At 41.8% G+C, this 14,878-nt stretch overlaps 1 protein-coding gene across 1 annotated transcript; it reads left to right on the top strand.

The window, feature by feature from the left end:
* Nucleotides 1–926: 926 nt before the first annotated feature.
* On the top strand, nucleotides 927–11,721 carry LOC117497135 (sex comb on midleg-like protein 4). Its single transcript, XM_034149044.1, has 8 exons — nucleotides 927–1,012; nucleotides 1,834–2,061; nucleotides 4,484–4,613; nucleotides 5,509–5,709; nucleotides 7,224–7,376; nucleotides 9,570–9,776; nucleotides 10,309–10,457; nucleotides 11,353–11,721. The coding sequence occupies exons 2-8, from the start codon at nucleotides 1,834–1,836 to the stop codon at nucleotides 11,476–11,478; spliced, it is 1,194 nt and encodes a 397-aa protein (XP_034004935.1). The 5' UTR covers nucleotides 927–1,012; the 3' UTR covers nucleotides 11,479–11,721.
* The last annotated feature ends 3,157 nt before the right edge of the window (nucleotides 11,722–14,878 follow it).

Below are 14,878 nucleotides of genomic sequence, written 5' to 3'. Positions count from 1 at the left end.
CACACACCCGCACTCACACAAACACACACACACACACACAGACACACACACACACACACACACACACAGACACACACACAAACACACACACACACACACATGCACAGACACACACACACACACACACACACACACACAAACATGGCTGACAGTCAGAAGGGGGGCTTACAGGCTTGTTGCCATGACAACAGAGGAGCTCTTCTCCCTCGCGCTGCGACTCTCTCTAATGCTCACACACACACACACACACACACACACACACACACACACACACACACACGTTCATATTGACAGTGTGTGTCCTGCTGCATGTTACTGTCTGTGAACACGTTGAGATATCTCCTTCAAAATAAGAGACAATTTTCCAGTAAATCTTTATTTTTAAATGTATAGGTACAATAGCGACACTTCTTAGATATATACAATACATTTTGTAGTATTCAAGAAGCATTTTGCATGTATTACAGATACTTTTTTCTGGTATATATACCAGGTAGCCTATTAAAAATACATTTAGCAGGTATTAAAATAAAACTGTTCAGATATAAAAAAATACATTTTTAGGTAACATTTTTAGGCATAAAAGAGACCGTTTTTGAGGTATAAATAAAGACATTTTTAGGCATAAAAGAGACAGTTTTTTTAGGTATCAAAGGGACATTAAACAAAAGCATCTCACAGCTACATTTTCTGGTATTTAAAATATGGCATCCTGTATTAAAAATCCACTCGTCCTGCATGAGAGATGTGTTTCTCCTTCTCCTCCTCTCCTGGTTTTTACAGATTAGGGTGGAAGCTGTCATCGTAATGGTAATTCATAGCTGGGTCTCCATGGTGAAGCCCCCCCCCCCCCCCCCCCCCCTCTCCTCTCCCTGCTGAATGCATTAGTCTAATGAGAATCTGCAGCCGGAGAGCAGCGGAGGATGGCTGTCTGCAGGAAAGCAGCTCTGTAGTTTCTGTTTCATCCACACAAAAGGGCTCGGCTCTTTGCTTTCACTACAGCAGACAGCAGGTACAACAAAGAAAGAGAAATAACCCTCCTTCTCTTCATCATCCTCCTCTTCTTCATCCTCTTCTTCCTCCTCATGGCTGCCTTTGTGTTGTGATGCTGCTCTGCTAAATGCTGCATTGCTCCTCTCTGTACATGATGCTGTGTTCTCTACAGGAGGAGAGGGCATTGTTCTGCAGCCTCTGTCCTCTCTGTACATGATGCTAATGCATGCTCTGTGAGGACTGTTATTGCTTAGCATTTATGTAGCTTAGTTCCCTTTATACATGATGCTAATGCATGGTGTGTTATAGAGGAGCATCAGAGGCATTGTGTTTGAGTATTCCTGTCTGTAAATGAAGCTAATGCATGATGTGTAATACATACAGAGGAGTAGCATCAGTGGTTCTGCAGATTTTCTGTCTGTAAATGAAGCTAATGCATGCTCTGTTTTATACAGAGAGGAGGAGCATCAGTGTGCATTATTGTTTAGCATGTATGTAGCTTATCCCTTTATACATGATGCTAATGCATGCTGTGTTAGAGGAGGGGGATCACTGTAGCATTTCTCCAGCTCTGTGTCCTCTACAAATGAAGCTAATGCATGATGTGTGTTATGGAGGAGCATCAGTGGTCCTTCAGTATTCCTGTCTGTAAATGAAGCTAATTGCTGCTGTGTAACATATAGAGGAGGGGCATCAGGGTGCATTATTGTTTAGCATGTATGTAGCTCAGTTCCCTATATGTGTGAAGCTAATGCATGCTATGATGAAGCTAATAGCTGTGTGATATTATATCACGGAGTAGCATGATGTTTTCTGCAGCTCGGCTCTCTTTGTCTCCAGATGAGTGTTCCTGCAGCAGCGGCTCAGAACTCAGACGACAGAGAGATGCAATCGGCTGCAGTGTCTCCCTCCTTCCTCCCCAGCCAGGGGGGCAAGATCCCGGGCAGAAAGAGAGGCCGACCCCCCCTCCGGAACAACGCCAAGATGGACTTCACAACAAGCCGCTACCCCGAGTCGCTGCCTCCACTCAAAGTGCCCAAAAAGAGGGGCAGAAAACCGGGATTCAAGGTGGGAATACGCGAGGGGGAAGAGAGAGAGTGAGTGTGTGTGTGTGTGTGTGTGTGTGTGTGTGTTGCAGTGTGTTTAAAAATGCATGTGTTGTACATAGGATCATGCCCTGCACATGTTGTGTTGTCCCAGTGTCAGAGAGATTGGGGATCCAAAGGGATTTAATAATGTAAATATATAGTCTGTTTTTGTACATAAAATGCATGCTTCATTCTGTAGAAGGCTGTTAAAATGATATTATCTTAATACAGGATAATAGTGGCTACAGAAAGTCCACTGATATTACCAAAACATCTGTAGAAAATGTGAAAATAAACACCAAAACCAGAAACATGTGATAAATGTTGACATTAGTCGCTGCCTCCACTGGTGCCCAAAAAGAGGGGGAGACAACCGGAATACATGAGGGGGAAGTGTGTGCGTGTGTGTGTTTAATAATGCATGTGTACATAGCATCATGCACTGCACATGTTGTGTCAGAGAGGGGTCACATCTGCAGGCTTTGTTCAGATTTTAGGGGATTTTTTTAAAGCCCAAAAGGGATTTAATAATGTAAATATAGTCTGTTTTTGTACATAAAATGCATGTTAACTTCTACAGGGTAAGTGGCTAAAGAAGGCCACTTATATTACCAAGAAATCTGTAGAAAATGTGAAGAAAAAACCCCAAACAGTTCAGATCAATAACATGTGATAAAGCCAGGTTTAAATAGTTGACATATGAGTCTAAATGTTTCTACAGGGGGAGATCTCTTTGTAGAACTCCAGAAATCAGAAAATACTGTCATAAAAGGTCATTGCCTGCATGTTTTAATGATAAAGTGTGTATAAATGTATAAATGGAGGCGTAAAAAAAGCTTCAGAATATGAATGATAAAGTGTGTGTAAATGGAGGCGTGTGTAAATGAAAGGGTTACAAACAGATTCAATTCAAAGGTGTTACCATCAGATGCTCAGCAGCTGCAGCGTGTAAATGGCAATGAAATCCTTCTGACCTGAGCTCCTCCCACAATGCAACATATAGAATAAAATACAAAATAAAAATTGTCAGTAGAATATGGGATATGTACGGAGCCCTGGAGGGTTCATAGAGAGACAAATTAATGAAACGAGGCCACGTTTTATTAATTTGTGCGCACGATATACTTCCTTATGGTTAGACACATCGAACTGCCCGATTATTACGCCATATTATTAGTTTTATGAAGAAGATGTCCGGTCGCCAGGGCGTGTGTGTGTATGTTTGTGTGTGTGTATGTGTGTGTATGTTTGTGTGTATGTATGTATATGTATGTATGTGTGTGTATGTTTGTGTGTGTGTATGTTTGTGTGTGTGTGTGTGTGTATGTATGTTTGTGTGTATGTATGTGTGTGTATGTTTGTGTATATGTGTGTGTATATTTGTGTGTGTGTATGTTTGTGTGTATATGTTTGTGTGTGTGTTGTCGGACACACATACACAACACACATCATGTAGCATTTCACGTTTCCATAGCATCAACAGCGTAAACTCGCCTTCAAAATAAAAGCATCCAAGTAAAACAGGAAGTTAACCTAAATTACATTTAAGACATGTACAACTGCAATGAAAGTAACAAAAACAATGTCATATCCTTTTCAGTTTCACAGAACACAAATTGGGTTATTTACACATCATGCGCCCTGGTGACCGGACATCTCCTTCATCAAACGAGTAATAATCGTGTGTGTGTGTGTGTGTGTGTGTGTGTGTGTGTGTGTGTGTGTGTGTGTGTGTGTGTGTGTGTGGTGTGTGTGTGTGTGTGTGTGTGTGTGTGTGTGTGTGTGTGTGTGTGTGTGTGTGTGTGTGTGTGTGTGTGTGTGTGTGTGTGTGTGTGTGTGTGTGTGTGTGTGTGTGTGTGTGTGTGTGTGTGTGTCTGGCTAAAACGTAGCAGCCTCGATCTCAAACAGAGTGAAGGCGCTGCGTAAAAGACACAGCTCTCTGTGCGCAGATAGCAGATACTGTGAGAGTCACGGACATGAAGTCATAGATCAAGGCAGACTGGTTTACTCTCCTGTTTTGCGAATCCGGTGCTTAAACAAATAGCTCTACACCCCTGGACGAAATGTCCCTAAAATGAAGTCGAGTTTGAAATATATCTTAAATAATGTATGCACTGTCATTTCCCCACATAAACATAACAGTCTGCAATGAAACGGTTGTCTCCTGTGCGCTCCTCTTCCTACTTGGCGCACCGGTAACTTTCTCGTGCAAACGAATAAAATTAATAAAACATGGCCTCGTTTTATTTATTTGTCTCTCTATGAACCCTCCAGGGCTCCGTAGATATGTACAAGAACAGAATATGAAATTAAATAATGTAAATGAAGACGATACGTTTGTGGATTTATCAATAATATGTCTGAAATACCATAACAACAATGCGTACCCTTCTCTCCTGCAGCTGAAACCCCGGATGGTGATGACCCCGCTGGCCATCTCCCCCCCCAGCAGCACCCCCGAGCCCGACATGAGCTCCATCCCCCAGGACGCTGCCACCGTGCCGCACTCTGCCACCCCCCAGGTGCTCACAGGTAACAGGAACTCACCAGATACACCTTTAATGCTGATCAGCAGTACCCTGTACCCAAATGTATGTTTTTAAAATCAGAATCAGGTTTATCACCAGGTGGGTTGACACGTACGAGGAATTTGACTTGATGTTGTGGTGCATACATACAATTTAAAACACAGATAAAGAACTATTTGAAGAAAATAACATTAAAAAACTATAGTAAAAGGAGTCCTATACTTCTTGTGGTGTTCCCGTTGACTCCTGGAACATAGTGACATCACTATAGATCACTCCTGCTTCATTAAAAACTGTTCAGGTTGAAATAAATACATGTTTAGGTTTTAGGTCTGCAGAGGCTAAAATCCCTGTGTTCCCTCCAAAGGGACTTTCTCTCTCCCCCTCCCCCCCCCCCCCCCGCCTGCCTGAAACACCTCCATTGTTAACTCCCGGAACATAGTGACATCACTATGTAACACTTGCGTTCCTATTGGCTAGCGCTCCAACAAATTGTCCGTGATAGGCTAAGAGGCGGGACATCTCTTAGAGGTTGACCAATCACAGCTAAGTTTTGATTTCACCCTGCTAGCACAACAGATATAGTGTACACTGATATTCAAAGGATCCATAGGCTGTAAGTCTTAGGCTCCTGCACCAAGGCTACATACAATATAGTTGACATAAAAATAAAAAGTGCATCAAATATTGCAATAAAATTGTGCAAAAGCGTCCGCAGCAGTACATTGCTTAACATCACACACTTAACATTGACAAGTACCTCATACATCCAACTGTTCCCATTAAGATCATTAAAGTAGTTCTCGGGTTCGACTCCAACCTGCGGACCCTAGCTGCATGTCTTTCTATCTCTTAAAAATATAATCCAGTATCTCTTCCCCTGTGTTTCCCTGCTCCAGTCTGCATCTACATCAACAAGCAGGCCAACACGGGTCCTAACTTGGACCGGAAGAAGATCCTCCAGCTGCCGGACCACTTCGGGCCGGACCGACCCTCCGTGGTGCTCCAGCAGGCCGTGCAGGGCTGCATCGACAGCGCCTTCCTGCAGAAAACCGTCTTCACGCTGCTCACCCAGGGCTACGGGGGAGAAAAGATATCAGGTGTTGTACAAAGACCTCCCTCAGGTACAGTGTTTACCACTGTACCGGAAAAGACACTCCTAGAGAATGAGGAGTTTGAGATATATAGTAAAAACTGACACCATGGATTTTTTTTGAAATTATGTAAAAAGTCAACATTCACAAAAATAATACGGTTCTGAGAAAAAGTCAAAATTCTGAGAAAAAAAAGTCGTACTTTCTTTTAGAAAAAAGTTAACATTCTGAGAAAAATATATAATTCTCACAAAGTTTGAAGGAGATTGTCCACTTAGACTCAAGGATAAACTGAGATTTGAGTGGTCATTTTGATTCCATTTCCTCCCTCAAATCTTTACATCAGGACGAACCGATAGGATTTCTGTAGTGAAATATCTTTGTGACTTCCCACTCTTGTAATATCCCAAAAATCCTTAAATTATTGGCACAAATGTCCACTTGGACTCGTCGGTGAACTTATGATTCAAGATTCAAAGGTCTTAATGTCATCTGCACGTAAGCTACAGTGTTCTTCTGACCTGAGCTCCTTCAACGATGCAACATGTATAATAAAATACAAATGCAAAATAGTGCCAGAAGTCTATATACATGTAAATAGAATATGATATGTACAAGAACAGAATGTAAAATTAAATATTGTACAGCAAGATTAAATTAAATACGGTTTATTAAGGTGATAACTATTTAGATAAATAAGTACATTGAAAGAAGACAAACAGATGAATGTTTATCGAGGCACTTAACAGAGCTTATGCAAATTCAAGATGTGTTTACCGACTGTGTCAATTAGTTTTCATTTTTCATAATAAGCGTATTCATTCTTGTGTTATGGCCCAAAACGATTGTAGGGTTTTGTGAGGTCACACTGACCTCTGAGCATAACAATATATCAGTTCAGCCTCAGGTCCAAGCTGACCTTCTGGCCAAATTTGAAGAAATTCCTGAGATATCACCGGCACCATGATTGGGATATCTTTAACCTTTGACCTCCAAATTATAACCAGTTCATCCTTAAGTCCAAGTCATTGGTGGTGCCCAATTATAAGAGATTCCGTCGAGGCGTTTCGGTCCTATTGGGTTTACGAGAATTGGACATACGGACAATCGGAGAACATAAAAATGCACCAGTGTCTTTATTTGGTTTTGTCATGTTGTTGTTGTTGTTGTGTAGTATTAATGGACTAGGCAACAACTAATGATAATTGTTAAAATATTTTGTTGTTGTTGTTGTTGTTGTTATGCTATTGTACCTTCAGGGTTACAGACTACACCTCCAACTTCCTACAATCGCTTTTTGAGGGGTTTTCATTATCCAAAAAAAAGCATTGATGAAAAATTAACAAGCGACACATTTTCAAACCTGCAAATATCGTTATGAAATCTTTTGGCCACATTTATCCTATTTGGAAACCCTGATATCGAGACAGCCCTAATTGTAAACAAGCATTAGTAGAAGTTTAATTTGTGTGTTTAAAGCTGATGTTGTTTACAGTGTTTGTTTGTTTGTTTGTTTACAGCCACGTTTGACGGGAAGCAGCACCTGCTCAGCCTCCCGGTGGTGAACAGCATCGACTACGTGCTGCGCTTCCTGAAGAAGCTCTGCCGCTCTCTGCACTGCGAAAACCTGTTCAGCGATCAGCCAATCAGCACGGGCGCCTACGCCTCCGACGGTACAGAGGATTCTGAAATTAAGAGAAACGTCAACTTTATGAGGAAAATGTTCAGAAGTTAGGAAAAATGTCAACATTCGGAAAAAGTACCAATAAAATTAAATAAAAATCTTGAGATAAAGTAAGAATTCTGAGAAAATATATAGTTCTGACAAAGTTTTCAAATTCTAATTAAAAAAAAAACAGGATTCTGGAAACAAATCATAATTCTGAGAAAGATCCTTTCTTCAAAACCGATTCTTTGGATGGAAATGATTTCTAATGGTCTTTAATGGTTTAGTCTTAAAAAAACTCCCATCCCCAATCTTTGTTTTTGAGGGAGTTCTGGCTAGGAGGAACTTCAATTAAGAAAAAATGTCTTAATAATAATAATAATAATAATACATGATACTTCTATAGCGCTTTTCTAGACACTCAAAGACGCCTGGGGGGGGGGGGGGGGGGGGGGGGGACAGTGGTTGAATGCAGTGTTGAACAGGTGGGTTTTGAGTGATGTTTTGAATGCGGTGAGGGAGGAAGGGTCTCTGATGGATTGGGGTAGTGAGTTCCAGAGGGTGGGTGCAGCAACGGAGAAGGCTCTGCTGCCCCAGGACTTGAGGTTGGTCCGGGTGGGGGGGGGGGGCAGGAGGTTGGCAGCAGCAGAGCGGAGGGAGCGAGTGGGAGTGTGTCTGTGGAGGAGGTCAGTCAGGTGGGGGGGGGCTTTGTACATCATCAGGAGGATTTTGTACTGGATTCTCTGGGGGGTGGGGAGCCAGTGGAGCTTGATGAGGACGGGGGTGATGTGGTCACGGATTCGGGTGGGGTGAGTAGACGGGCGGCGGAGTTCTGGATGTATTGAAGTTTGTTGAGGATTTTTGCAGGTGAACCATAGAGGAGGCTGTAGTCCAGACGGGAGGTGATGAAGGCGTGGATGAGGGTTTCTGCAGCAGTGGGGGAGAGGGGTGGACGTAGACGGGCGATGTTTTTGAGGTGGAAGAAGGCTGTCTCTGTGATCTGTTTGATGTATCGGTTGAAGGAGAGGGTTTGGTCAAATATGATGCCTAGGTTCCGGATGTGAGGGGAGGTTCGGACTGGGAAGCCGTCTATGTTGAGGGTGAAGTTATGGAAAGATGTGGTGATAAAAGGTTCAGCAGCAAAGAGTTCTGGGTAGAACCTCAGCCCTTTAGCAAGATCCCTTACTATAAGCTTTTATAACGGACATGTTCTTTGATCTAACTTTCTGATCTCGTCTCTACTGTAGCTGAAACGGCCGATGATTACCATTTAGACAGTCTGAGGGTAAAAGGTACATTTCGGAAAGAAAGTCAGAACAAGAGTCCTCTCCTGCTGATGTTCAGGTGTATATCAGTATGTAGTGTCTCTACTTTAAAGAGTCCTCTCCTGCTGATGTTCAGGTGTATATCAGTATGTAGTGTCTCTACTTTAAAGAGTCCTCTCCTGCTGATGTTCAGGTGTATATCAGTATGTAGTGTCTCTACTTTAAAGAGTCCTCTCCTGCTGATGTTCAGGTGTATATCAGTATGTAGTGTCTCTACTTTAAAGAGTCCTCTCCTGCTGATGTTCAGGTGTATATCAGTATGTAGTGTCTCTACTTTAAAGAGTCCTCTCCTGCTGATGTTCAGGTGTATATCAGTATGTAGTGTCTCTACTTTAAAGAGTCCTCTCCTGCTGATGTTCAGGTGTATATCAGTATGTAGTGTCTCTACTTTAAAGAGTCCTCTCCTGCTGATGTTCAGGTGTATATCAGTATGTAGTGTCTCTACTTTAAAGAGTCCTCTCCTGCTGATGTTCAGGTGTATATCAGTATGTAGTGTCTCTACTTTAAAGAGTCCTCTCCTGCTGATGTTCAGGTGTATATCAGTATGTAGTGTCTCTACTTTAAAGAGTCCTCTCCTGCTGAAGTTCAGGTATATCAGTATGTAGTGTCTCTACTTTAAAGAGTCCTCTCCTGCTGATGTTCAGGTGTATATCAGTATGTAGTGTCTCTACTTTAAAGAGTCCTCTCCTGCTGATGTTCAGGTGTATATCAGTATGTAGTGTCTCTACTTTAAAGAGTCCTCTCCTGCTGATGTTCAGGTATATATCAGTACGTAGTGTCTCTACTTTAAAGAGTCCTCTCCTGCTGAAGTTCAGGTGTATCAGTATCTTGTATTACGAACATATAATGGCCATATCCTCTGATCTCGTCTCCAGCTGAAACGGCCGATGATTACCATCTAGATCAGTCCGATGGTAAACGGTACTCCATGGATCTCGGAGATTTCGGCTCCATCAGCTCTTCGTATTCTCCAAAGTCTTCGTACGGGTTTCGATCGTCGCAGCAGTTCTCCGGCGGCTCGATGAGCGTCTGCCGGCCAGCGTCCAGCAGCCCGAACTCTTTCATAGAGAGCAACCGCACAGGTGAGAGGAGAAACACGAAGTAAAGATTACTACCAGTTACTAGAGATGGCAAAAGTACACACATCCTTTACTCAAGAAGAAGTACAGATACTCGTGTTTAAACATACTCTTCCAATATGAGAGTACACATGATAACAAAGGTATCCCAACTGTAGCTGTGAACATGACAGGATGTCTGATTACCTAGAAGAGCATCAGGACTGTTTGAGGCATATGATAGCTATGTGATTAACATGATGATTCAGCCTCTATGGAGATAGACATATGACAAGCATGATCATTTCTGACGTGGAGCTAATCTGAAGTAAACATTGAATACTGCTTTCTATTCCTCCATCTTGTGACTGTGTAACTCCCTCTCTTGGATATCAGCATGTGAAGGACACTGTTCAGGAACTAGTTGATGCTCTGTATGTGATGACTACTTCCATTCTGGAGAGGATCACAGATACATGGATCCTGATGAGCTCAAGCCGGAGACCAGGGAGAGTGTTCTAACGGTTCCTCTGATGGTAAAGCTTTGTGTTTACAGGAGGTTATAATGCATCTTCAGAACCACAGGAGTCCAAAGCCCCGCAGAATAAAGACCCCTCCTCCTGGTCTGTGGACGATGTGGTCTGGTTCATCAGAGACGCAGACCCTCAGGCCCTCGGACCGCACGCTGACGTCTTCAGGAAACACGTAAGGGGATTGTTTATTGTTTTCCATACAACTTTCACTACAGATTGAATGAATATCCAGTGGAAACCACGTCGGAGAATCCATTAAAGGTCTCCTATCGTGCTAAATGCACTTTCTGATGTCTTCTCTACGTCACCATGTGTCCCCGGTGTGTCAGGAGACTCACTAAGTGATGTCTTTTCTACGTCACCATGTGTCCCCGGTGTGTCCCCGGTGTGTCAGGAAATAAACCCCTCTCTCTTTTCCTCCATACCCTCATCTCTAAAAACGGGGGAACAACGGAGCTGATTCAGATTTGCTGCGTCATGACGACGTTACTAAAATGTGGGCGGGCTTTACAGCCACGGGCCAATCAGAAACGTTGCTGTCAGAAACAATGAGACGTGTTCTGGAAGTGATATGGTCTGTGTTCAATGTTAGCTTTCCAAAAACACTTGTGATGTTTGGAAATGAAGTGGTGCGTCTTTATTAGGCAAATATGCATTTTCTCATAGACTTCCATCAAATCTGAGGTCATCAATCAAGAGAGAAGTAGGGCCAGTTTCTCAAAGACTTCTATACAACATGTGGTAATACATTGGCAAAGATGCATTAAAGTAAAGTCCCTATCAAAGCACATCGTGCTTCAATCTCTGTGAAATGCTTTATATGAATCAACAGTGATCCTTGTTCAATGAAATGCTCCTTATAGCCTACTGTAGTATCATTTCTCGCTACTGCAATAACATTTTACATTATCAAAGAGAAATGTATTTGCAATATCAGTCAGGACATTTAATTGCAATTGCAAACATTTTCAGGGAGATTATTGGATATGACACATCTTGTCTGCTCACCTATTTCCTGTTGATCTAACTTCTTGTCCTTCGTCTTCCTCTTCCTCCTCTTCCTCCAGGAGATCGATGGAAACGCCTTGTTGCTCCTGAAGAGCGATATGATCATGAAGTATCTGGGTCTGAAGCTCGGCCCGGCGCTGAAGCTCTGTTTCCACATCGACAAACTAAAGAACAACAAGTTCTGAAAACACACTTATCCTCGTCTGTAAATCCACATCTGAGAGGAGAAGAGGATCAACGCAGAGTTGTACATTTCACTTTAGGACAGATTTTTGAATTAAAAAAAACATCAGATGGTGGAAAAATAAATCCTGCACACGTTAATGTAATCAGTCAGGCTGGCGTCACACTGTCCCCACATCGACACCAGATGGACACGCATATGGAATTGTGAATTTCGCACGAAGATGGCCCCGAACTTGGTCAACAGCCGAAGCAAGCACGATGCCTACAGAAGGCCGGACCACACACTCCGTCATGTTGTTTCCATAGCAACTACAACTTCCTGTCAACAGCGTAAACTCGCCTTCAAAGTAAAAGCATCTAAATAAAACTGGAAGTCAACCTAAATTACATTTAAGACATATTTACAACTGCAACGAAAATTAACAAAAACAACGTAATATCCTTTTCAGTTTCACAGAACACAAATTGTACTATAATACGATGGCTACACGACGGCATCGCGAGGGCTTCACGTAGTCGTGTTGCCTTCCTAAGACAATCGGGCAGCTTCTTGTTTCCTTCGTATTGTCTTCGTGAGGCGAAAAATGCCCGATGGCCCCGATGATCACACGAAGTAAAGACACGATTTGACAAGATGCCCTCACGAGTGCCTTACGAAGGGCACACGAATTCAACACGGAAATGAACCTTCAAAAGGTCCTTCGGCAATTTTTTTTCATGCCAAAGATTTTGCCACCGCTCACGAAGTTGCTGCCGGAGCCTGAGAAACTCCTCCGGCGGTCATACGACGGCTTAAGATGCCCTCACGAACGGCCCGATGTTACGATCAGAGCCGAATTTGAACATTTCCTTTATCGTGTGTCCATCTGGTGTACATTTCGGGACAGTGTGACGCGGGCTTTAAAGAAGGCACATGCAGATTCATTATAAATATATATATATATTCATCATCTGACCGATAACAGTGAACACTTTTCACAACTCATTACTGAGAAACCGTGCATTTAGAAAATCATTTTGACGCTATTTTTTGACATTATTGTCCAACAAAGAGGGTAAAGTTTGATTTGATTTGTCATTATTTTGTATTATAATTTATTTAAAAATCACTCTAGCCAAAAGACAGTAGCTCTCTTATTAGTATATATATTTAAAAAATGAGAGCACATAGAAATATTTATGTTTTAATCAGCCGATTATTTCCATTGGTTGTTTATGTAAACTTATTTTGTATTATTTTCCATCAGTGTCAAAACACCGTTAATATTACACTGAGAATCTGCCGTGTAAATGGGTATAATATAATATATTCATAATAATATATAGTATTGCTTTTGTACGCCACTTTAGGTGTACAGTATGCATCCTTTTTTAATTAATTAACTTTGTAATTGAATGCTGCTGTAAAGATGTCACATGTGAGCCTAGTGAGAACGAGCTGAGGGCTTTTATTTAGAAAATCACTACGAATATTAGGCTGGGTTGCACCGACAAGGATTCATTTCAAAAACACTTAAAGGTCTCCTATCATCCTCCTCTTCATCAATATATTATAGGTCTCAGATATATCCAGAGCCTGTCTCTGATTGGCTGAAACACCAAACAGATCATTGCAGCATTACCCATAATCCCCTCTGTTTCAGCCCTGTTTCCAAAGTGCTGATTCTCTGTCTGTTACTTTAGATGAAAATAAGGAGCCCCTCCCCACGCCCCTCTGAGAGACATTTGGTTACAAAGAACTCAATGGTGCTCTAGGAGGAGATGCAGGTGATAAGGGGGGGGGGTTACCTTGGTTGCTGATTGGCTAATGGTTACACAAGACAAAACATCGTTATGACATCAAGTGGCCAAAATCTGATCAGCTCATTTTCAGACAGGTTTTTATAGAAATGGATCAAAAAGAGAGAGAATCTTTGTTCCTGAAACTTTCAGAGTCTCTTTCCACAGAGGGGACACATGTTGATGAAGAAGAGACATGAAGAAGAGGGGACACATGTTGATGAAGAAGAGACATGAAGAAGAGGGGACACATGTTGATGTAGAAGAGACATGAAGAAGAGGGGACACATGTTGATGTAGAAGAGACATGAAGAAGAGGGGACACATGTTGATGAAGAAGAGACATGAAGAAGAGGGGACACATGTTGATGTAGAAGAGACATGAAGAAGAGGGGACACATGTTGATGTAGAAGAGACATGAAGAAGAGGGGACACATGTTGATGTAGAAGAGACATGAAGAAGAGGGGACACATGTTGATGTAGAAGAGACATGAAGAAGAGGGGACACATGTTGATGTAGAAGAGACATGAAGAAGAGGGGACACATGTTGATGTAGAAGAGACATGAAGAAGAGGGGACACATGTTGATGTAGAAGAGACATGAAGAAGAGGGGACACATGTTGATGTAGAAGAGACATGAAGAAGAGGGGACACATGTTGATGTAGAAGAGACATGAAGAAGAGGGGACACATGTTGATGTAGAAAAGACATGAAGAAGAGGGGACACATGTTGATGAAGAAGAGACATGAAGAAGAGGGGACACATGTTGATGAAGAAGAGACATGAAGAAGAGGGGACACATGTTGATGAAGAAGAGACATGAAGAAGAGGGGACACATGTTGATGTAGAAGAGACATGAAGAAGAGGGGACACATGTTGATGTAGAAGAGACATGAAGAAGAGGGGACACATGTTGATGTAGAAGAGATATGAAGAAGAGGATTTTAAATAATAGGTGACCTTTAAATAAACTACAAATCAGGTGTTTTTAAATGTCAATTATTAATCTGGATTTATTGTTATTCTGTCCCAATAAGGTTATTTTTTACTTTAATTAATTTTGTGGCTGCCCCAAAACTTAAAAAATAAGAATGTAATTTAATTACATTCTTATTTTTAAATCTGGATTTGCTGAAATTCAGCCGTAGTGTTGCTGAAGTCTAAACATATGAAATGCTTCCCGGTTGGTGCAGCCGAGCCTTAAGGGTGTTAGAGTCTGCTGGTGCTAAACTTACCTTTCATGTATTTAATGTTTGCTTTGTGTCTGTGTCTGTAAAGGAACCCATGTGTATATCGTACTGTATGTGAACATTAAATTAAGAAATCAAGTCATCGCAGAGGGTTTTTATAGTGTCACTTTTCTTTGGAGGTTTCTGAATGTTCTCACAGACTTCTCTACAATCTGAGGTCATACAGAGAGAGAGAGAAGCAGGAACATCTCGCCCCCTGCTGGATATTAGAGAGAATGCAGCTTTTGAAGGTATTGCAGCATCACAATGAATCAAGTGAATCATTGTGATTAAATAATTTAATTGATTTAGAGCTGTAGTTTTGCTCTTCATTTTCACGTAGTTTTGATTTTTTTAAGTATGTTTTTTAATCAAAACTACAAT

Source organism: Trematomus bernacchii, unplaced genomic scaffold, assembly GCF_902827165.1.
Source record: "Trematomus bernacchii unplaced genomic scaffold, fTreBer1.1, whole genome shotgun sequence".
Lineage (NCBI taxonomy): Eukaryota > Metazoa > Chordata > Actinopteri > Perciformes > Nototheniidae > Trematomus > Trematomus bernacchii.
Note: the sequence above shows the minus strand (reverse complement) of the source record. Positions and strands in the feature narration are given on the sequence as shown.

Excerpts from the sequence above, each read along its gene's own strand:
- LOC117497135 (XM_034149044.1), top strand. The coding sequence starts at position 1,834 with ATGAGTGTTCCTGCAGCAGCGGCTCAGAACTCAGACGACAGAGAGATG. Across the intron at positions 4,614-5,508 it reads CACCCCCCAGGTGCTCACAG|TCTGCATCTACATCAACAAG; the intron begins GTAACAGGAACT and ends TCCCTGCTCCAG. Across the intron at positions 5,710-7,223 it reads CGGGGGAGAAAAGATATCAG|CCACGTTTGACGGGAAGCAG; the intron begins GTGTTGTACAAA and ends GTTTGTTTACAG.